At 38.5% G+C, this 25,588-nt stretch overlaps 1 protein-coding gene across 5 annotated transcripts in view; it reads right to left on the reverse strand.

Moving 5' to 3' along the window:
* LOC145692719 (Na(+)/citrate cotransporter-like) overlaps positions 1 to 25,588 on the reverse strand; it is a 103,813-nt gene that overhangs the window by 64,139 nt on the left and 14,086 nt on the right. For all 5 annotated transcript variants that reach the window (XM_081768139.1, XM_081768135.1, XM_081768138.1 and 2 more), the window contains exons 3-4: positions 22,677 to 22,942; positions 9,053 to 9,167 (exon numbers count right to left, since the gene is read on the reverse strand). In XM_081768139.1, coding sequence (XP_081624265.1) covers positions 9,053 to 9,167; positions 22,677 to 22,942 — 381 coding nt within the window. The remainder of the gene's footprint in view (positions 1 to 9,052; positions 9,168 to 22,676; positions 22,943 to 25,588) is intronic.

The following is a 25,588-nucleotide window of genomic DNA, read 5'->3' on the forward strand; positions in this document are numbered from 1 at the left end:
ACTAATACAATAACGGCGGATCTTACCTTTCTAATATAAATAAAATAGAGTTTGTTCGTGTGTCTATCTGTCTATCTTTGTGCGACCTGTGGACGAGACGAGTGGACCGAAACTTTTCAAAATTTGGTCACGGGTAGCTTGGTCTAGGCCCCAGACCAAGACGAAGAGCTTTTTTAAAAATTCCTTACTAGGGGGTCTCCAGGGGACGTTTACCGGTACCGTCCTGGGGACCAGACAAGTCGACCGAGAGTTACCAAATTTTGGTCAAAGATACCTTGGTCCAGGTCCCACACCAAGGCAAAGCTTTTTCGAAAAACTTCGAACCAGGGGGTCTCAGGGGGGCGTTTACCGGGACATGTAAAAGTAGTAGAAAATGACCGATATCAGTGTCGATTTCATAGTTTTCGCGGTCGCTGAGATCAATGGTGAAACTCCGATCGCATTAACTTCCAAATTCACCGTATCCGGCTACGGGCCGTGGGTCAACGGGGGGGGGGATGCCGAAACGTACAAGTAATCCAAAATGCCGATATTACTGTCAAATCCATAGTTTTCGCGGTTGCTGATATCAATGGTGACACTACCACTAGCGATGACTTTCAAATTCATCCACCGTTGTATGCGGGCCTTGGGTCACCAGAGGGGGAAATTCCGAGACATGTAAAAAAATAATCGAAAATGACCGATATTAATGTCAAATTCATAGTTTTCGGGGTAGCTGAGCTCATTGGTGAAACTCAAGACCGCGTTTACTTTCACATTTAGCCCCCATCAGATAAGAAACGGGGGCATTATAACGGGAATCACGAGACATGTAAAAATATCCATAATGACCGATGTCAAATCCGTAGTTTTCGCGGTGGCTGAGATCAATGGTGATACTTTCATTAGCGATGATTTTCAAATTTAGCCACCATTGTATGCGGGCCGGGAGTCACCGGGGGTGGGGAATTGCGAGACATGTAAAAATAATGGAAAGTGACCGATATTAGTGTCAAATTCATAGTTTTCGCTGTCGCTGAGATGAATGGTGATACTTCCACAGGCGTTGACTTCCAAATACAGCCCCCATCGGCTGCGGGCCAGAGGCATTGTTTTTTTTTTCAAAATTGGAACCAGAGGATTATAGGGACTTTTACCGGCATATGTAAAAAGTAGTAGAAAATGGCAGATGTTAGTGTCACATTCATAGTTTTCGCGGCATTAGTTGGGGGTTGGTGGGGGCCAGAGGAGATTTTTTCACAATACGAACCAAGGGGGTCTGAGGGTGCGTTCACCGGGACATATAAAAGTACTAGAATTTGTGTCGAATCCATATTTATCGGGGTTGATGAGACCTATAGTGACACCCCCGATAGTGTTTACGTTCAAATTCAACCCCCATCGGCCTTCCCAATGAAAACACAAATATGGCGGAACAAGTTAATGCTGTTCCGTTAGGAACGATTTCGAGGTCATTTCCTTCACATCGTCTTGTGCGTGTTTTCTACCGTTTTGTAAGCCTATTTCCACATTTTGTGATTCAATGGTAGTGGGTCAAAATGGGTATTCAATGTGGGAAGAAAACTGATCCACTCTCCCACCAGTATCGAATTTCAAGGTCGCTTTTTTCGCATTGTTTAGTGCATATTTATACCGTTTCTGCGCATACTTTCACGTTTTGTAGGCCAACGAAAGTCGGTCAAAGGCGACCTACAAATATGGCAGAGAAAGACATATTCATTCCACTTTCAAGGTCCATTTTGACCCTCTCCCACTGATGCACAAAGCGACACAAATCATGTATAAAAAATGTGAAGGAAACGACCTCATTTGATGGTGACGGAACAGCATTAAGTTATTCCGCTATACTTGTAGGCCATTTTGACCCATTTTTGTTGTCGCACTAAAGTGGAAATAGAAGCACTAAAGTGGAAATAGGAGCACAAAACGGTACAAAGCAGGCACTGTACGATGCGAAAGAAACGACCCCCCAAATTCGATAGTGGCGGAACAATGGCTCTATTTTCTCACACATTGATGGACCATTTTGACGCATTTCTGGTGATGCTCAAAACGTGGAAGTAGGTGAACAGAACGGTACAAAATACACACTAAATGATGCGAAAGAACCAACCCCGAAATTCGATAGTGGCGGAATAGTAAGCCATTTAACTCCCACTTTAAAGGCCCGTTTAACTCACTTCCGGTGACGCACAAGACTAGGAAGTAGGCACAGAAAACTTTTTAAAAAATAATCACAAAACGATGCGAAGGAAACGACCTAGAAATTCGACAGTGTCGGAACAATGGGTCATTTTGGTCACACTTTGGAGGTCCATTTTCACACACTTCTGGTAACGCGCAAAACGTGAAAAAAAGGGCACGAAACATTCACTAGTCGACGCGAAAGGAAGGACCACGAAATTCGGTACGTATAGTGGCGGAGCAATGGGTCATTTTCGTCCCACCTTCGAGGCCCATTTTGACCGTCTTCCAGTGACGCACAAAACGTCGAAATACGCGCACAAAAGGGTATGCGATGTGAAATTAACGACCTCGAAATTCGATAGTAGCGGAACTCTTGGTCATTTTCGTCCCATCTTGGAAGCCCATTTTGACCCACTTCAGGTGACGCATAAAACGTGGAAATAAGGGCACGAAACGGCACGAAAATCCACTAGTCGATGCAAAAGGAAGGATATCGAAATTCAGTAGTGGCGGAACTCTTGGTCATTTTCATCCCATCTTCGAGACCCATTTTGACCGTCTTCCAGTGACGCACAAAACGTCGAAATAGGCGCACAAAAGGGTACGCGATGTGAAATTAACGAACTCGAAATTCGATAGTGGCGGAACAGTGGGTCATTTTCGTCCTATCTTGGAAGCCCATTTTGACCCACTTCTGGTGACGCACGAAACGTGGAAATGGGGGCACGAAACAACACGAAAATTCAGTAGTCGATACGATAGGAAGGACCTCGAAATTCGGTAGTGGCGGAGCAGTGGGTCATTTTCGTCCCACCTTCGAGGCCCATTTTGACCATCTTCCAGTGACGCACAAAACGTCGAAATAGACGTACAAAAGGGTACGCGATGTGAAATTAACGACCTCGAGATTTAATAGTGGCGGAACTCTTGATCGTTTTCGTCCCACCTTGGGGACTCATTTTAACCCACATCCCACGACGTACAAAACGGAAGTAGACGCACAAAACGGCACAAAACGATGTGAAGGAAACGATCTCGAAATTCATTGGTGGCGGAAGAGCAATAACTTGTTCCGCCATATTTGTAGGCCCATTTTGACCCACTTCCGGTGATGCACAAAATGTGGGAATAGGCGCATAAAGCGACACAAAACACGCACAAAAGATGAAAAACAAAGTACCTTGAAATTCGTTGGTGGCGGAACAAGTTAATGACGCCGTGAGCACCAATATAAGTATATACTGTAGTTCTTACCAGTTGGCGCGGTGGATCAGTGGTAGAGCGTTCACCTCCGGTGCTTGAGGTCCCTGGTTCGATCCCAGCTCGCGCAGTTTGTACTTTGTGGTGGACAAACACCGTGCTCGTGGATTTTCTCGGGGTTCTCCCGTTTCCTCCCACTTTCTTCATTTCATTCATTTCCTATCATTACCGTCTCCTTTAGCCTAACCGGCATAATCGTGGGACGTAAAACTAAAGATTTCATATCATTTTTTGTAATTCTTACCATCAAGGCTGAGAACTGCACGGTCCAATTTTTTAGCCAAAGTAGAAGCCCAACCGGAATAGTGATGTCATTCCGACTCGGATCGGTTCAACTGAGCGTACAGCTTGAACTGGCTTGGTTGGGATTACCCATCGACTGGGCTCAATTGAGCCAATGACTTGAACCGGCTCCGTTGAAACGAGTCCATAGGCTGGGTTCGAGTCAGCTTAACTGAGCCGATGGCTCGAACCGGCTCGGTTGGGGTAAGCAATCAGCTCGGTTCGGCTCGGCTCGTGTGAGCATCGGCTCGAGCTGGCTCGGTTGGATGAGCTGTTGGCTCGGCTCACTTCTCGGTTCGGCTCGATAAGTGAATAAGCTGTGAGCGAGCCGCTTGAGCTGTTGACAACCCTAAACCCGGGTCGAGCAGTTTTGAACATATTTGGCTGGAGTCCCATAACTTTTAATAATTTTTGGCTCGAGCCCGAATACTTGCTCCTCCTGAACTCAAACCAAGAACCTCGTGACCGATGTCCTTGCCTCCTGAAGATTTCTTGACGACCGAGATCGACAGTCAACTAATTTTTAGTATTCCGATACAAACCGCCTATATTCCATGTTTATACAGGTACACGGTGTTATAATGATAATTAATTATAGTAGTAGTAGTAGTATCATTGATAATTATATTGTCTATGTATGATACTTGAAGATAGTAACACAAAGAATTTAACTCGAATTGGCTCGACTCGACTGGAAACTCGATCCGAATTCGAGTCGAGTTGGGGGAAATTTTTCGAGCCGATATCTCAAGTCGAGCTCAAAGATGTCTGCTTCGAGTCGAGTCGAGTTTTAAAGAAAACTCGCTCGAACTCGTTGGTGCCCATTCCTATTGTATGCATGACGGGCATATAGAGTTCTTTCGAGGGGGATAGAACCATAAACATAATATATTTAAAAAAATACTTAGTTTCCCGGCTTTCTTCCCATGGGGGGGGGGGAAGGATGGTAGGTATCCAGCATTTCTTATAAGTACCTTATTTGAAATATGTAAAACAGTAACAAGTGGACAACACAATACACACACATCTTCTTATCTTCAGTTTTAATTGCTGATTTCAATTGCAATTAACAATTACAATTAACAATTACAAGTTTCAATTGTCAATTGCAATTAACAATTAAATGTTTCAATTGCACCCCTTGCAATTGACAATTAACAATTAAAAGTTTCAATTGTCTGGTGACCAATTAACAATTAACAATTGACGAAAATTTAATTGCAAATTTTATGATTGAATTCAATTGCAATTGAATTAATTGTCAATTACAAATTGAAATCAATTGCAATTGATTTTCAGAGCAATTACTTTCAATTGATTGATCAATTGCAATTGATTTCAATTGATTTTGCCCAACACTGTATACAGTAAACTCAGCTGACGCATCTGTCCCAGCTGCTGCCTCGCGTACTCACTTCATACATGGAGAAATGGCCTACTACAAATTGGCTCACCTTCACACTCTGCTTGATCGTTTCAAAATGGCGAATATAAAACAAAGCAAATCAAAAGGCATTGTGCACTATACAAAGCAACGCCGACATTTAGGTGCCATATTCCACTTTCAAGATGAAGACATTACGACAGAGACCGGTCCATAATATCTCTGGGTAAAATAGTACCGATTTCTCTTACTTCATGATAATATTCAATTCAATGTCCTCAAAGCTAATCATGCCTATATTATTGGTGCCATTCTTCCTCACGCCCGTTCTCACCACTGAAATCAATAAGTTGCAGCTCTGTGCTGCCATAGAGCACCCCATCCTTCTATATGCAAACCCACTATGGCGCCATGCGCTTCACACTACCCTCCATCCACTCAAATAATACAAAACTGTACCGCAAGAGTTACTTTCGGTCACTCGCGTGACACCAGAATCACCCACCTGCACGAATAGATAGACCTCTCTTTCTTATATGAGTATGCAGAACCTTTTACGCCAGTCTTCCGACGTCGGGCTTGAATCTCCACCAACTCTACTACTGGAACCCGTGGTCTGTACCACTCACAACATTCATGCGATGCCTCAAACCAGCATAATACTACAAATGAACTGAGCTTTACGTAACATCACCACCGTAACTTCCTTCCCAGTGGTAATGAATAAAAAATGATAGTGCTACCATCAAAGGAAATAGGCTACATTGTAACGAATACAAAACGTGAGCATAACCACAATTTCCTGAATGATTTTAATGAAATGTTTACTCATTTTTCAAGTGACGGTGAGGAAGTCGACTCCCCACAATTACAAGCACTTTCCAATCCAGTATCAACATACATGATCCTAAAAAGATCATTCAATCCCACGATTAACAAGTAATTAGCAATACTTGTTCATCGAGAAATACGTACACACACACAGCAACCAACGAAAACCTAAAATCAATAATATATACAAAAGACTTTAAACAACGTTAGAAATTTTTCACATCAATAAATCATCGTTGGTTCGTTTGTCTGTTCTTGGACAAATTTGGCGTAGCATGTTTCCTTCTGGATGCCATGACTGAAATAGCATTTTTGTGACAATTTTGAGCAATTCAAAATCTCAAATACTAATTTAAAAAAGTCCACATTGTTCGTGTTGAATCACAACAATGTCTTAACGGCAATGTAAAAGAAAAGGTAAGAGAAAGCCGTTTTTATTTGATGACCAGGCTGTTGAGAGGCCGGATTAACGAGATCATAGCGTAATCTATTACTTGATAAAATTTTTGTTAGTCACGTAAAATTACAAGGAAATAGTCTATATATGAAAACGAACTACATCACCATCTGACAAGATTGTTGAATTGTATATTTATGTTTGTTTTTTTTTTTAAATTCAGTGCAAAATATTCTTTGATTATTGTTTTCATGATAAAAAAAATAGCTCCACAAGTTCCTTTTCTACTAACATTCCTTCGGAAGTAATACAGGTTCCTAATGAAGAACGTGGATTCACTGAATTGTAAGGTTTTAATTGTTTTTTTCTTTCGTTTCAATTGTCAACATATCACTGAATACGCACTAAACCTACTCGGACTACAAGTGTGAAGCTCCTGAACTTCCTGCAATCAATTAAACAAAAATAATAGAACTGTTATCAGTTTTCAACAGGCATAACAGTCCCATATTATGATCTGTAATAAGATGACCAGATTAAGAAAAGTTAAAAAAAAAAAAAAAAAAAAAAACGGAACATTCGGCAGACTGGCATAATTTGAGAATCCATCTAGACATTGTCGTTGTTACTTGTTATTCATGCTCGTGGGAAAAAAGCCTCTAGCTTTTCAAGATATTGTAATGATTTTATAGGTAGAGGCTAAATAACGGTCCGGGCTAGTCTTTTCCCTTTCACCAATTTATTATAAAATTTGTTAAATACAAATGTCTTTGATTACAAAGAGTAAAATAGTGTCTATCTTGTTATTGACGAGATGAGAGAAAATAGGAGTTTTGCATGATGCCCCTTCTCTCAAAGGCAGTCTCCAAGGCACCTGCTGCTTCTAGTGAGTCTTGAAGGATAGCCCCCTCAGCCCAAAACAGCTTCGCGAGGCTAGGTTGTAATAAGGATCCCTAGTTCAATGCGACCTCGGGTAAGGGTAGGTGTACCCCTAGTCCAGTGCGACCTCAGGGCAGGTGTTGGTTAGTTGATCAGTTGGTCGACTGATGCCAGGTCCCTCGGTGGTTGGGCTTTTATCTGTCCTCTTCGGGTCCTTTCGTGAGGTCCGTCTTCTTTCGGCGTTCCTTGGTGTCTTTCGTGTCGGCTTCTCGTCTGCTACGCTGTTTACAATCAATAACACGTGCTGTGTTGACATGTGCTTTTGTCGTGATGTGGGGGTCCTTACAATATTATCATATCCCGCATGGTTGTGTTAGCAAACAACTGACATATGTTTATCGAACATCAATCATGTGCGCCTTACTACGGATTACTATAGTTGTGGACGATAGGGACCACAACGTCACTGCTGGTCATGTGACGAAGAAGCATCACCGAGCCACCGCCTCATCTGGAACATCTATATAACCGACAGGATTTCAGAGACAAGCATCAGTCTTTGGCTTGTCGAATCCCCTTCCTCAACTTACAATAGAGCTTTAGGCCTCCTTTTACTCCTGGCTTGTAGCGAAGCCTTGTGGGGACCGGCGACCTTTACCTCTCTCTCTGCTAGCAGTGCAGTATAGGGAGAAGCCTTATCATAACACCTGTCTAGCTTGTAGTGGAGTTTTGTCGGGACTCTTAACCCTCCTGCTTACAGTGAAACATTAAATGTCCTACCCTTCCTCACGTAGCTTGCTTCGTGAGGAATCCTTCCGGAGACGGTCAGGTCGGAAGGACACCTATTTTACCCAAACGTTAGAGAATTTGTAGTAGAGTGGGCAAAACAGGTTTTTATAAAAACGAAAACCGCTTTCTAGAAAAAACCGAAATCCGAAAACAGACATTTCAGTTTTCTCCAAAACCGGTTCGGTTTTCCCACCGAAACCGGTTTCCTTATTCTACTCACCGGAACCGGTTTCGGTTTTCGCCAAAACTGGTTCGGTTCTATCAAAAAAACGGTTCGTTTTTTGCCGAACACAAAACTATTTCTGTGGACACGGAATCGGTTTTCGAAGGACAACGAAACACTATGCTGTTCAGAAATAGAACAAGTTTTAGAAAAAACCGAAAACTAGTTTCGGTGAAAACCTAACCGGTTTTGGAGAAAACAAAACTGTTTCGGAGAAAAACCGGTTTTTAAAAAATTTTCAGAAACCAGTTTCAGTTTTTCTAAAAACCGGAAACCGGAAAACCAGTTTTTGTACCTACCACTAATTTGTATCTATTTGTATTATAGTGGAATTCTGTAATAAAATCTGGTAGTAGGGGAAAACGATTCCGGACTGTAATTTGGTCTACCTATGCTCTACATATACCTGCAGAAGCAGAACTTTAAAATATTCTGACTTTTGTTTATTTAACCGCATTCCAATTTCAATTTTTACGTTACCTTTCACCATTTAACAGTAATCTGAATTACAGGCATCGATTCAGACGGAAAATTTCAAAACGTTTCTAAATGAAGACTTGACTATGGGGTTTAAGGAACAAGTATAAATGATACTACGTACATCGAATGAAAAAAGGACGCTTTTTTAATTAAAAGGATACTTTGTGTTCCATTTGCATTTTTCACTGGACACCGGAAGATATTCCGAAACAAGGGACAGCTCAAAAACCACCGGACACGTGGCCACTCTAACTGTAAGCACTTCCTGTACTTTCAATATTACTCATATTTTACGGTACTTGTATTGTTGTAGTACGTAATATAAGAGCATACTCACCTCTTCTACAAACATTACAACCGATCTTGCAATTGGTAGCATCAATGCTGTAGTTGCTGTGTTTGATAACCACATGGAAAGAAACATGGTAGTCGCCATAAAGCCTACGAGAATTCTGAAATAATAATAATAAAAATGTACAATATTATTAGTATTCAACGAAAACAATGTTTAGTATGAGAAATAAACCAGTAATAATCGAGCTTAATAAAATTGTTAGAGTGAGTGTATGCTGAACACCATTCGTGGGAGGGAATAAGTTTCATTTTGCCGACCCAAAATAGGTGATTCCTATAGGTTTCGAGCTCCTGAGTTCGAATCCGTAACCCATTTTTCTCCAGGACGTACCAGTTTTCAGGGAGGAGGGGGTGTTTCAATATCCGCCCAAAGATGCTATTCTCCACCCATAATAATTTGCACGTTGTAATTTAAATATCAATATAAATTAAGCAGATAAAATTGCATAAAAAGTTAAATACTTATGTGTCACTTGGTTTTCCTACTCCTCTTGTAATTACTACAGGGTGTCTCGCGTGTCACATTCCAACAGAAGTCTGCCAACATATTCACACTCCATTTACCACTGTAGCGCCTCTCCATGGTAGCTATTTGCTGGTGAAACCTTTCCCCGTGTTCGTCAGAGACTTCCTCCAAGCTGTACATTTCTATGAAGAAGTCCAGGTGGCAATGCAGGAAGTGTAATTTTAGGGACATATTACATCCCATGTTACGAAATGAAGTAATTAACCTACCCACAATGTCTTTGTAATCAGGTGGCTTATGATTTCCTAGAAAGTTACTGCACACTTCTCGAAAAGCCTCCCAAGCCTCACTTTCCACTTCATTAAGCTTAGAAAAAGATGTAGTATCCTTTAAAACGTCTCTGATTTGAGGTCCCATAAAAACACCTTCTTTCACCTTGGCCTCGCTGAGTCTTGGGAATAGTTTTCTGAGATGATTAAATGCTTCACCATCCCGGTTCAGGGCCTTGACGAAGACCTTCATGAGCCCTAGTTTGATATGAAGGGGTGGTAGGAATATTTTCTCCGGATCCACAAGACGTTCATTAGCCACGTTCATCTCCCCTGGGACCAGTTGCTTCCTTGGCGGCCATTTTGTAATGGTGTAGTGATCTTTGGCTCGACTATCCCAATGACCAAGAAGCAGCAGTGCTTTGTGTAACCTCCTTGTAAACCGGTGAGAATTGCAATAACCTTAAGGTCAGCGCATACAGACCACTGGAACTGTTCGTACTTTATTTTCTGCAATAGATTTCGCATGTTCTCGTACGTTTCTTTCATATGTACAGCATGAACAATAGGGATGGCTGGCTTTTCATTGTCATTGTGTAGTAACACTGCCTTGAGACTTATCCTAGAGGAATCTACGAATAGCCTCCAATCTTCAGTGTTGTAGTTCAAGTTCAGTTGTCCCATAAGCGATGGAATGTCACTGCAATATACCAAATCACCATCCTTTGTAAAATTAGGAACTAGACTCATCTCTTTTCCTATATATCGATATATTCACATCTTGGTTTAGTAGATTCCATTGTTGAAGTCGTGATGCAAGCAACAGGGCCTTAGACTTGGGAAGGTTTAAGTCTCTGATCAGATCATTCAGCTCTTCCTGACTTATCACATGTGGTTCATTAGTGTCAGGCACTGGAGCGTAATTGGGATCTGACTGTGTACTCGAAGATTGTGCAACATCCTCACAAGCAGCAGGTTCTTCAGCGGATGAAACACTGCACAGGGTGTATGAGTCTGGTGGTACGGGTACAGGCAGACAAACATCATGTTTCACAGGTCTCCTCGCAGAATCCAAGTTAGGACACTGTATTTTATGCTTCACGTTTTTTGAGAAACCTTTTATATTAGTCAGGCAGAAGTAACAGTCTGAAACATGATCACGGGGCTCGCGCCAAACCATAGGTACGGCGAACGGCATCGATTTATGTGTACCTTTCAACCATCCTGTGAGAGTACGCGCACACAAGTTACAACTTTGTTTCGGAGTCCAAACCCGATCCTGGTCGCCGATTTTACACCCGAAGTACAGATGGTAGGCTGTCTTCAGGAACGGCGACAATGGCCTTCTTTGTCCCTTGAAAATCACTTCCCCACATATATAGCAGAATGAATCTGTCGAATTGTTGCAAGTTCTCGGCAACACAAACGTCAATATTTCACGCAGAAATATTTTTCATTTTTCACCTACGGCATACACAGACACAGCGTAACACCACCTTCTAACACGAAGATCAACTCGAAACTGAAATATTTGTTTCAAGAGACAACGTGGTGTATGTCTTGGCGCCTTTGTTTCAACAATCTGTCTGTCGTCTAGACAAAAGGGAGCCGACGAATGATCGCAAGTTGATTACGAAACCTTTCTCCGTCAATAACGCCTAGCTTTTAGTGTATGCAGTGTGGAACGACAATAAATCTTTGCAATCCAAGGGGAGGGGGTACGTTTTCGGAGGGTCGTGAGCGACAGAAAAGAATGTTCTTGGGATGTAGCCTAGTAACAGTTCTTGGATTAAGATAAAAATTCAGAATTATGCACTCCAAACACGGAAAACACATAAGTATTAAATACGAAAAATACTATTTTTATGTCAATTATGGAAACAGCACCCCGCAAAAAAAAAAAAAAAAAAAAAAAAAAAAAAACTTACGTGCTGGGACTTTCTCGATGAGATATTCGTAATCAGCGTCTCGAAATCTATCCGGTACACCCTTTCACCCTCGTGAGAGGATTTTCATGCCGACCAGTGTAATCTATCGTATATAGACGACAAAAACACATAAGTTACATTTTATTTTATTTGTTTCGACTAAGCAATATTGTGAAACGTAAAAAATTGTCATTAGATTTGATATTAATTGCTTGTTAGCACACGAACTGAATGTAAATTTGCTGTACAAAAGGCCATCGGGTCATCAATTACCTGGTATACTGTTTGACGTAGTATAAAACCGTTTCATTTTTAAGCTGCTCGTACACTATTTGTGAGATTGCACTTCTACAAGTTTATGCGTCATGATCAGAGGCTGTTTGAGTTAATATATTCATATATTAATATCATCCATTTCTTAGGTATGAATGTTAAAGAAAACAATATTTATCGTTTGATAACAAATATGATGACTCATTCGGCGCATAAATTTTTGTGTAATCAGCGAATGACTATTACGTTTGAGCAGTTGATGACTGCTGCATTACACTTTGATGCCTTGTTTAGTTATACAGTAGATTATTGTGGTAGCGTACTGTAGTAGATGGGCTGGGTAGATGCGGTGAAACAATGGTATCATCTCATAAGAATCCCAATATGTTTGCAGCAACCTACTAATAACAGGTTGTTATTAACAACAAAAAGCCGATACAGTTTTGTCATTATGAACAAGAAGTAAAGAAGAAATATCTAATCAACGAGTGGTCTCTTGCTGTACTAATTACATAGAGAATAACAATATTTCGGGATTTTCAAAGGCACCCTCTGTACTGCAATATTCTGCGTGTAATTTATCTCTTCCAGTTTACATAATATAACACCCAATCTGTTGTCTAATAGACATGGAAAACAGGGACTAAACTTTGTCATAAGTTGATACTATCTTAACACCTTAAACAAATAATGAAAAATAAAAGAAATATTTATCCATGATTGGTTGGCCAAGGGAGCTTACAAGTTACAGTACTGGTGTTCTTGACCCCACATATGTCATCAAGGGCGCCGATTTCTCTGTAAATATGGGGAGCTCATTCAGATGCAGAAGGTATATATATATATATATATATATATATATATATATATATATATATATATATATATATATATATATATATATATATATATATATATATATATATATATATATGAGGATTTTAAGACAAATTGCATTCAAATTTTGCCAAATATTGTATATTCATAAATACAATAGGGCCCACATGAGCTGTGGGGGCCCCCGCCCCCCAGGATCGGCGATCTTGTATGTCATGGAAAAATATTTTCCCCCGAGCTACGTTCTTTTCTTATACAGCCTGTGCATGTGGGCTGCCATCACCACGCTCTCAGGGTTGCTAGGTCCTTACAACAATTCCTAGACAGTTGCGAAATTTGTTTATTTGGAGAAACTTAAATCTCTCGTGCTGCTGGGATGAGACAGATGCTGATCCCGAGGTGGAAATCATTATTGTTAATAATTATACTGTAATTGATACTACTTGTCCTTTCTTACAGTTCGCTGCGCGCGCGTGATGCTCAATGTTGTGTTGTCATCTTTTGAGTAGGATATTGAAACACCCAATTATTCATTGCAAGCAAATCTCGGTTTTGTAAAATTAAATGATAGAAAAGAGAACTAAAAAGAATGCTCTCAATAACCAGCAGGTCCACTACTCAAGTTGACATTCGACTAAATATGCATTTGTTTATATTCAAATTGGCAACGTGTGGAAAGGGTGGAATGTTGTCATTGCAGAGCGAGCACTATAAGTGACTGAATGTGCTGTTGCAATGGAAACAGTTCTTCTAACCTGATTGTTATGACCACGTGCTGGAAGAAAAAAACAGATAAAAGCAACTGTCAGAAAGGGCAAGTTATTTCAAATGGAGTTTACTTGTAAACATCAATGTCGTCTTCAAAGGAACAAGATAAAACAGGTAATTACATAGTGACAGGAAACTTACTAGAACAAGATAACCAATCCCAAACCTATGTGGATCAACTTGTTATCAGTTATCGAGACGTGCCTATTTCTAAATTACGTCAAAATACGAATTTCGGATAGAAAAATGAATTGATGGATAATACTCTTGTTTGCTTATAACCACATCATCTCCTGATTTACAAACAAGAAAAATTAAATAATAATATTTTAAGAGCTCGTAAAACACGAAATAGTTGAAAAAATAGATTACGTGCCATATACCACACCCAGGGCCGGATTTAGGGAGGTGCAAAGGTGCACGTGCATCCCCTTCGTTGTAAATTTACACTAGCTAAAGTGAGAAGCTGGCAGTGAGTTTTTTGCAAAATCAACAGTTTCAGTCACTTTTCTGAAGATTGAAGGAAAAGGATTCGTCGAGAGCAGATACTTAGCATTTCCAGGGCAACTTCTCATTCACACCACATATGCCTAAAGGTATTTAAAAACTCAAATTTAATTCAAATGTACCGGCTGTTATTTGGTGCACTCCCCTCAGAATATCCTGGATCCGGCCCTGACCATAACGTATTTTTTGTAGGCAAAAGTAAAATGCTTGTCGTCACATATGGAAATATTATAAAAAGAATTAATTCATAATTTTCGTTTTCCCAGCATGAATAACGCTATTTGTAGCATTGCGAACAGTGTTAGTTAGGTTAGGTTTACTCAAAAACAGGGTTGATATGTTTAAAACAAAATGTTTAAAACAAGTGTTTAAAACATGTTTAAAACGAGGGCTGTTGTTTTATTCAGTTTGTTTTAAACGTTTTAAACAAATTGTTTTAAACGTGTTTTTTTCGATGGTGGTTGAACATGTTTAAAACAACTAAAATATCAGATTGAGTAAGTTAATTTAATTTTCTAACAAACAACCCATCCTTCGTAGGATTTGTGCATGGAGTAAATTACAAGCAGAGTTATATTCTTATTATAACAGCAATTACTGAACGAAATTCTGCACATCAATGTGCGTATAACTAAACCAACAGAAATACAAATGAAGTATTTCAACATTTCTTAATTTCCAAGAATAACGGAGGTTAAACACACTATACACTATTCTAAGATGCAAATTCACAAATTCAAAACTTGGGTATTTTTTGATCACTATTATTTCCATAATAATGAAGTTCTCACATCATAAGCTAAGAAAAATGCTCTGTCAAATACAATACAACTCATAGAAAAGAGCAGTGACCAACCTACAAGGAGCAAATGACATATTTTAACTAAACAGTTTTCAAGATACATCTCTATCTGCAACATGGGTAGCTAATAATGATTAATGTCTACGGCATAACAACACAACTAACTCTAGACGCCCGCCAGGGATTTTAACAAAATGGTAGACTCTCACGTTCGGGGCTCTGGTGACCCCCCTAATTATCACAGAGTCATGAGTTATACACCATTGGAAAGCTTATAGACCACAATTCCAATGAGGTAACATTCGTGGAATTCCCGCCGTATTCGTAGAAAAAGAACAGATAAAAAATCATTAAAAATTGAAAATATTGACTTTGCAGGGCCCTGGCAACCCTTGCAGTCACCCTACGGTGACAAAATGATGAATGTGTAGGCCAGATACTTGTGACAATAATATAAGATATGGTAGCCATTGCTGCCATTGCGTAATGAATTCGTTTAATGTAGGAAATATTTTCAAAAAAAAAAAAAAAATATGCGCAGAAAACATTCATTGAATTAGACATTCTCTCCCCTCCCCCACTATAGTACCACGTCCATATGCAAATCATTTTTGCTGTACACATCATATATACCGGTACGAACAAGAATTATGCTTCTAGACCACTTCAGTGAAATATATCTTGTGTTATATGGGATCGTCCCGAAAATAAATGTAAATTAACCAAAGACCCCCTCTTCCTCTATAAACAACAAGTACACATACAGGTTACTATCATGTAGGGGACTACCTCATTGCTTCACATACCGATTTTTATGGATGTACCACAAAGGGGGGAGGAATACCCGCCAAAACCTGATGAAAAAAATGATGAAAAATTAAAAAAAACGAACTTCATCCTCCCTTTCTCCGCCGTGCATACGTACCTTCTATATACATAAAATGCAACTGGCGGAAAGCTTCATCCCTCAAAAATACTTTGGTACCAAAACATCTTTCTAGCTTAATTAGAGGCTGAGCTATTGATGTTTGTTGTAAAAATAAATGTAATTTACGTCAAAAAACTTAAAGTCCAAAAATTGGACAACTTTCCTCCCTCCCTGCTACCCCATATAAGCAAGAAGTACAAATACACGATATTACCATGTAGTGGCCTACTTCATTGCTTCACGTAACAATTTTTATGAATCTATCCCCCAAGAAGGGGAATGGCCCCCAAAAAACTGTTTAAAAAAACACGATATTTACTCTCCTCCCACACACATAAAATGCACACCAGCAAAGCTGCATCTTTCAGGAATAAATTGGTACCAAAACCATCTTCCAGCCTTAATTTGAGGTTTAAGACTGTCATTGAGGTTTAAAGCCCTGACACAGCAGTTGCGTCAATGGGCGTCTAAAGATTAAGACTGCAGACGACCAGTAGAACGTAACACAAAGAAACTAAACTACATATTCCGTGAACGGAGATCGGGAAAATCCCGATTTCTTTCTCCGGAATTGAACATTTGGCGGATCGAGATTAGGGAAGTTCCCGAAATTTGATCTAGCGGTTGAATATAGATTGCAAGCAATACCTAAGAGTGTAAAAATGTAATATATATGCGTATTTACATTATTGTTTTAAACAAAATAAACATTTTAAACATGATTTTTTTGTTTAAAACAAAGTACTTTGTTTTAAACGTTTAAAACGTTTTAAACAAAAAAATCATGTTTTAAACATAAAAAACGTTCTTTTTGATTTTTTTTAAAAAAAACATGTTTTTTTTTCAACCCTGCTCAAAAATAGGTTTAAAATCTAGCTTTCATCAGTTAGTAGTGTCTAAAGACAGTACAAATATTACTGCATTTATTACTAAAAACAAAATGTATAGGTTATTACACCTTTCAATAGAAATGATGAATTCACCTTTCGTTTTGGGTAATTTAATGTCTACAGTATTTACCGGCATGTTTCGAAATAACGTTGAGTTTTGTATGATGATATATTTTCAAATGATATTGAATAACGGAAGAACTTATGAACAGATGTATTTTAACAGCTAAGGAAATGGGATTTAACCGTCTTCCGTAAAAGACTTTTGTTTCAAACTAAGATCAACCTTTAGATTCTCAATTTGAAAGACGTAACATGTCAATTGAAAGTGAAGGTATCCAGGCAATTAAGAATACTCGTAAATTAAAAGACCGAAAAGGAGTTAAATAATAAGTTCATTCTTTCACTTCAACAAAAATTTTATATACCATTATGCTGAATTCATAGGTTCATTGCAGGAATTACTTTCAAAGAAAACCTTCAAGTGGACTCTTGTTCATGACACTTGGCTAGGTTTAATTATTCACTTCGTGAGCAGGTATTTTTATTCTTACCAAGAAGTGTCAAACAGAATATTAGTGAAACACTTCAATCCCGAACTAGCACCTTAGTTGAAAGGTCCATATAAGGTAATAAGGAAGCCCAGCTTAAACACAAAAGGATGATGAAAAATATAGATAATCTCATATATAAAAAACACCGTGAATTGAACCGATAACTACGTGCACTAGCCACTAGACTAGTGGGGAGGGCTGTTAAATTGAATTATACTTCTAAAAAAGTTGTGAAATAAGGTATTTCGATAAACTTTTATCTGTAACATTAGGAATTAGAGATGTTACAATTAGAAGGAAGTTCCAAAAAGCATCTGTAGAGATTCTGATCAATCTAGAAATAATGTATCAGTTTGAAGGTCCGTATAAGGTTATAGAAACCTCACTTTAAACACGGTCTGGTTGGAAAATATAGACACAACAAATATGAATGACCGGGAATCGAACCTGTGAACATGTGCACGAAACCACACTACTAACCAGTAGACTAGTGGCGAGAGCTGTTAAGTTCTATTATAATTGTGATTTATAATTAAAATCCAGCGTCCCTCCGTTAGAATTCATTCAATACAAAGTTGTGTAATTATAAAAGAAATAGCTTATATGAAGATTAAATAAGCAAATGAGTATTTGATTTAAGGTGAAATATTTGTGGTTTGAATGCATTTCAGATTTCAATTCGAGCATGTTGCATGTGGTAAGTTATAACTTAAATACATATTAAAATTTGGTGAAATTCATACTTTAAATAATAGGAAGGAAAAGGTTTAATCAAACCGTAGTTGCTTTAACCAGATTACATCATTTATTGAAAATTGAAATTTTGCGTTTCATTGACCTTTACAAAGGATGTGAGGAATTATACAAGAAAATGTCCAACTATTACAAGGAACAATATAAAAATACAATAGCAAGAAATACGTAAGAGCACATGAGAAGACGTTTGGAACAATTAATCCTAACAGGAAAAAAAACTATTTATTGATTCAAACAGTGCGAGTGCACAGGATTAACACGTTCTGCAGAAGATTAGGAGACTGTGCTATGGAACAGAAACCGGAGAGAATCGGGAGATTGACCCTTTCAGGAATGTGAAGATACTATCAAATGAAATGTAGTTTTTAATTCATATGTCGTAAAAGGATATGTATTTTATACATAAGTGTATTGTATATGTAAATGAAAAGAATGATAAATGAATAGTAAAACCTCAAGTAAAAATTAAAAAAGAAGAACAAGTAGACGTACTTAGTAAAGTTTTCAAGAATATATATCCATACTAGCAGCGTTCACCCCGCTTCGCTGCGGTCACCCCGGAACGCAATAAACTTTGTTACTTAGATAATTTTTACTTTTTCGCTTTCAAGTGATATGATAAAAACCATAGAAGATTGCAGTAAATCTTAACATTATATCGCCTGTCATTTATGTTAACCCGCCCCGCTTCGCTGCGGTCATCCCGGTGCTGGCATATTGTAAAAGTGTCTGTAAAAATAAGCAAATCAATTAAAAAATTTTAAACAGAAGATTCAAGCTATTTTCCGCTGTATATCGCCTGTCATTTATGTTAACCCGCCGAGTGACACGGTCATGCGGGTTGCATATAAATACGTTTATTTTTACCTATGATGAACTAATAACAAAGGATTTGTACGTTATGGACACTTGAATGGTCAATTATCTCAAGACACTGGTAATTAAAAATTAAAGTGATATGATAAAAACCATCTAGGGTCCAAATCCTAATAACCCCCCAAAAATGAAAGAAATTGGTTCAGCCGTATTAGCGTGATGAGCGGACAAAGGATTTTGTACGTTCTCTTTTATATATATAGATGTACTGTGTGTACTTGTGTGCATGTATGCATGTGTATATTGTAATAGTTCTATATATCTATAATACAATATAAAAACAGTCTGGTATAAATAATTACGAACCAGACTATAAGAAAGGGCCCCATCTTAAGCCGAGGAAATAAATGAAAAGAGATATGAGAACTATAGTAATTAACAGATATTTTTAAAAAGAAGGGCTCAAAGTGACCGCCAGAAAGAAGCCAAAAGTACACATCGAGGGGACAGCAGAGGGTTATTAAACTTTAAGAAATTACTTTGACTATTTCATTTATGTTGTATGATATCTGCCAATATTTTGTTTTCAATGTTTACTCCTTTGCTTTTTTAAATAATAGATAAAGTTATTATTTATTCTACACTATTTCTCAGATATTATGATTATTGTCTAATTGAAATTAAGATAATTGTTTAATATGGAGGATCAAAAATCATGAAGGTCATTCCGTATCACTCACGGCAAAATTTTGCGTCCAGCAACGCAACGCAACGCAAAAATCATTATAACTGTTATCCCTATAAACGAAAACTATATCGCAAAGTTTGCGTTGCGTTGATGCAAAATGTTACGGAGCATGTCGGCATATGTTTAAAGATATGTTTCTTCTTTCAAACGAGAAAAACAACGCTTCAAGAATGTTGATGTAAAACCGTAGTTTTGATTTTAGACACTGGACGGATTTTATGTGTAATTGTGCTGTTCAGCGATAAATTAAAGGAGATTGTTTGTCATTCAATTGACTTTGGTTTCAAAGTAATTAATGCTTATTATTTCAGTTAATGTATGATATGTATAGCTAATATGATGATATATTAGAGCTTTGACTCCAACTCCTCATTCCCTTCCTACTATTATCGTATCTCGTTAAATTAAATATTGAAATTTAAGGAATAAACTAACTCTAAAAGATTTCCATTCTAACGCTGAAATTATACCATGATACCAAGGTATTAACCCAATTAAGCATACTGTTCCCAAATGGGAACAATTTATTTTTACTAATTTTGTTAGCTTGTTTTTTATGGATTTCTTTCGTCTTTTACAATTAGAACCTGTTACCAGTCCATCTGCTACCACTAAACTCCTCAAAATGTAGCCAGAATCGATAAGTTTAGAAAGAATTACGAAATTATGAAACAAAAATAAGTTGAGCTTAAATGGATTAATGCAAAAATCATACGTACAGCAGATAATTATACTTACCTAAACAAGAATGATACGACTATATTCTTAGTTGGTATTATGGTTATGGTTATACTAACATTGATGTATCCTGTAGTTTAATTTGAAGATATTGTGGTTAGTTAGTTGTGTGGTCTTTGTTGAATATTGTAAGGCTAGTTTTAGACGGAAGCATTATCGTAGCAGATGTGCTACCAAAAATCTCGTATCATATTCTATGGCATCAAAAGTATATGGTGCTATTAGACGGTAGCATTTTGATAAGCATCTTGTCGTGACGTAGCAAACAAATCACTGGAGAAGGGCGCAATTATGGCGAAACTAAAAACAGAGATTTCAGTCGCTATTTCTTCTAAAGCCCGTTGTCGCATATGCTTATTATGATACAAAGGACTTTTAAATTTGTACAAACAAGGATGCTCCTCATATTTTTCAACCAGCACAATAATAGCATTCCTACTCCAACTCATTTTTCTTTACTACAATTCAATTTCTCAAACAAAACAAAGAGCATGGACCAATGTTCGAAGTGAAAAAAAAAGAGGCGGTATGTTTTATTACGATTTTGACTCGACATACCGTCTCTCTTCGACCACTGGCATGGATATTTGACACAAAATCTTTCGCTTCCTTTTAACACACCACGGCATTGTAATCGGACCAGAAATGCTGGGGAAAATACCACGAAATAAAGCAGGTTCTATCGACAAGAAATGCCATTAGATATGCCATGGCATGGGAAATGCTATAGCATATGCTACTTTACACGGTAGTATATCGATGATAAGATTTTTGCTACGAGAAATGCTACGATAAGTGCTTCAGTCTAAAACTAGCCTAAGGATCGCCGTCTTTCAGTGTGCAAATGATCAATTGACCACTGATCGCATAACCTACCTTGAGGCCGTCCTGAACGAAGGAGTATTACCCTATCCAAATCCCTGGAGGCTGCCATGAACTAATGGGATTTCTAACTACAATCCCAACCTCTGGAGGCTGCCACGAGCTACGGATATTACCAATATGCCATAACGTATAGTCGTTACAGACGTTCTGGAGGATGCCATGAGCTAATGGATTTCCGTGCAAAAGCATTTCCTTCCTTCACCTTTACTTGTGATAAGGAAAAGCTCTGATTTCTTCTCTTTGTAATATTTTATAAAATAAATTTGATGAAGGATTAAATCGCGGACTACGAGTATTATTGTCTCTACCGAATAAACATTACAATATACTCGTATTTAGTAGTTCCTATGGTCTGGTGAAGCAGATAGCCTGATAATTCGCACACTTCTACTCATGTTTCGTAATAACATTTAATATAGTCGTCTATTTAATCACATGTGTGGCTTATGTGAAGTAATCTGTTGCCAGAGTAGTCACAAAGTTTATGGTCTTGTATTAGCAGTCACAGAAGATCTATTGAATTTTGCTTTCTTTAGGCTTGGCTTTGCAAGTTATTTTGCTCGATAAATTTATTTGGCATTCTTGTGGTGTATAATGCCTCCTTGAGTTGTGCAATTCCGCTCACTAGTATATATACCTGCGTCATGAGAAATGTAATCTCCTAGGTTGATGTTCTACATCGCGATAGTTCGGCGTCGCCAGTAACAATTTACATTCCCTGTGAAAACTCGTGTCAAAGAACATCCTGAAGCAGGAGGCGCTGTTAAAAGCACCATAGCCATGTCAGAAGTAAGATGGTGTTTCAGCTTGATGTTCTTTGGGCAGGAAGTAAGATGGTGTTTCAGCTTGTTGTTCTTTGGGCTTGTATTACTGTTTTTTAACATATTCTATATTTACTGCTATAACAGCTTTCTACGAAAAAATACAAACCCTCCCAAGAGAGATTGCGAGAACTTGGGATTTGAGACTTGCATTTTGCCGCTTGTTACATGCGCTTATTAATTGTAGTATAACTGTTTTACTTTGCGTTATTCGTCCAACCCGAATTATTTGCTGTTTACCTGTTTAAGCAGTTCGCTTCATTCCAAGTACTCGATATGGTGACACAAGTATCGAATGGAAATACTGAAACCCCTGACGATCTTTCTTTACTCATGACAACGTTTGGCATGTTACCTGAGCAAATTCGCTCAGACAATATTAGCGGGTGACCAAGATTCTGGGGGTGCATAGTACACCAATCAAATGTTTCGCAGAAAGTCGGCCAAGTTACATATCCAAACTCCAAGTTTACGAAAATTCTATGTATTTACATTTTCTTACATTAATTAAGAAAAAAATAGTCAAATAGATGAATGTTGAGTATTTCCTAACAAATTATGCTCTGTAAAATAACGCATAATAACCATACTTTTCTTTTTAAAAAATCAAGTTCGACTTACCTTCTTATCCCTGTTCCCACACACTTAATGACATTGAGAGCAATTCTTTTATGCAAGTAGCAGTCCTCCACAGAAATAGCAAGAACCAAAGTAACGATGAAGAACACGGTGGTATCATTCATGTAAGCCTTACAAACATCTTGTGTGCCCATCACTCCCAGAGGCGGCATCAAGATGATTGGTAGTAATGCTGTTACTCCCATTGGTAGCACATCCATCATCCAATAGCAAGCCATCAGCAGGATGACGTAACCACAGGACGCTTCCTTCGAAAAATAAATAAAAAATAAAAGTAAAGAATAGAACAGATATTATTGTGAATTTATAAGGCCTACCCACTTCTCAGCTTAAAAATTAAAACCTTCTTTTATTTGTACTACTAATGGGTACAAAAACAAAGTTTTCGTTTTTCAGTTTTTAGACCAATTTTAGGGGTGAATTTACAAGTTTTAATATAATGTATCTTCATATTGAATTTGAACTCCTCCCCCCTCCCACGATGTAATTCCTGCGTGCGTGCATGTCCATTTGTTTCTTATTTTACTCAGAGTACTTACGTAGAGCACATAAGTGTGGAACGAGTAAATCTCGTATCTCGCTTGACAAATTAAACATCTTTCCTTGTAAGTGTTAGGTTATACTATTAGCAGGCTACTTACTCACCTGTTTAGAAACTTCCATTCGTTAGCTGCAATTTTGAAGCTTTCATTCTTTACCATCAAATTTGGAACCTTCAAATCATTACTTTTAGTTTTAGAAGGTTCCATTCGTTATCACCAAATTTAGAACCTTCAATTCAGTACAAAAATATACAGTTACTTATCAATTTAATGCGTCACTTGGAGTTGGAAACAGGTTAGATGTTTTGGGTTGGCAATGGTTATAAGGCGAATAACGTATAAAATAACGTATAATAACCATACTTTTAGTAGGCTGTTAGTGATGATGTGTTACGGCAAACTGTACTACGTGAGGAGCAGTAGAACGGAAGTATGCAGTGAACTGAGCAGACGCTGAGAGTGTAAACTGGGCAACCTCCCTGGTTTCCAAAGATGCTAAATTGATGAATTCTATTATGACATGCGAGCGTGACGAAACTGACAAGTGAATTGGATAGATCGCCATGGATTATGTCCACAGCGTTATCGGTTGACAAAATTCAGGGCAAAACCAAAGTGGGGAAGAGGAACGTGGTCGGAAGAAAATCCTCAATGACAGATCCCGCGTAGAATTAAATTTGATTATCACTAACTACCGTCGTACGATTCAGGTGCAAGTGGCGGAAGAACTCAAACAGTACCTCCTACAGCCTCTGTCGACAATCACAGTCCGCTCCGATTTACATGACATGGACATGGGTCGGATTCCACGGCTGAAACCTCTAATAAGGGACCATGTAACATGTGGGCCGTGTTTATGTGCGGCGAATGTCCACAGAAGCGTATGACTCGCAGTGTCTCCGCCCAACCGTGTAACATGGTGGCAGCTCTGTAATGCTATGGGCTCAATATGCTGGTTTTCAGTGGGTCCTGTGCTGACACTTACCGGTCGTGGCAGTCACTGTCCGTGATTATGTGCCGGACCATGTGAAGGGACCATGTGAATCATGTGCCGGATAATGACGTCATATTTCATGATGATAGTGCACTAATTCACACAGCTGGAACTGTTGCGGCATGGTGTGAGGAACATCAGGGATGATGTTGAGCACTCTCCCTTGCCCCCAATACGCAAATCGGACCATAATTGAACATCTGTGGTCCGTTTTGGAGTCACGAACCCGGCACAGATTTCAGCTTCTATTTTCTCTCATAGAACTAAGTGATTCACTGGACACCGACTAGTGTAAAATTCCACTTGCTACCATTCACGACCTCTGTGACTCCATTCCCTGTCGCATCAGAGCTGTTCTGAGGAGAAATATGGTCCAACGCTATATTAATCTGATAAATTACAATTTCCCAGAGATCTCAATTAAATTGATAAATTATATTCACTGATCTAGAACTAAAGTGCTCATAAGGAGTCGTGAAGCTTGACCTAGATCTACCAATTTCATCGCCCAATAGAACGCAAGGGAAAGGGGACGCGGTATGAAGTTCCTGGTCCACCCAAGTAAGTTTATGGTGGACAACATCGCGTCCGTGGGTTTGCTCTGGGTACTCCCGTTTCCTCCCACATTCTTATTCCACTAATCTTTCCATCATCATGATAAATTTACCTTAATCATCGTCTAATTGATCTTAAAACACATAATCATGGAACGTTAAACTAAAAGAAAAGTACGCGAGATGTTCCAGTCGTCAACCCTTACCCATAAAATTTTGCCAGTATCCTCTTTCTCGCTTTACGGAGAACATCTCCTGAGGGTACGGTGGTGTCAGATTCATGCTAAGTTTTGTTTTGTTTGCTTTAGTTGTTGTTATTATTGTTACTGTTTAATTGGAATAAGCGTTACAATTCGTGTTATAGATCTTTAAGTGCTCTTTTTGTTGCTCATTCACCATGTCTTCAAAGTTATTGTGCTCATTCACCATGTCTTCAAAGTTATTGTCCTCATTCACCATGTCTTCAAAGTTATTGTGCTCATTCACCATGTCTTCAAAGTTATTTATGCACATTAAATGTTTGACATTTTCTTAAGTGTGCGCTCGGAAGGTGTGCGCACAGCTCCATGAATTGTGTTGAAATCTTCTGGTGTATCACACATGAAGCAAAACAGTTCTATGATTAATATAATGCTCAGGATTCACGAGTTATTGCGGTTACTACAGATAGTGTGCCATCAGCCACCAGACGCTTATCTTTATGTGTACATTTAGATAGTGATGCAAACCGGCAAAGGCTGCAATCAATTCAGTGGTTTAATAGAATCGATCTACTTCGTTATGTCTCTTGTTGCAATTAAGTTT

This window comes from Thermobia domestica, chromosome 8, assembly GCF_964235325.1.
Source record: "Thermobia domestica chromosome 8, izTheDome1.hap1.1, whole genome shotgun sequence".
In the NCBI taxonomy this organism is placed as follows: Eukaryota; Metazoa; Arthropoda; class Insecta; order Zygentoma; family Lepismatidae; genus Thermobia; species Thermobia domestica.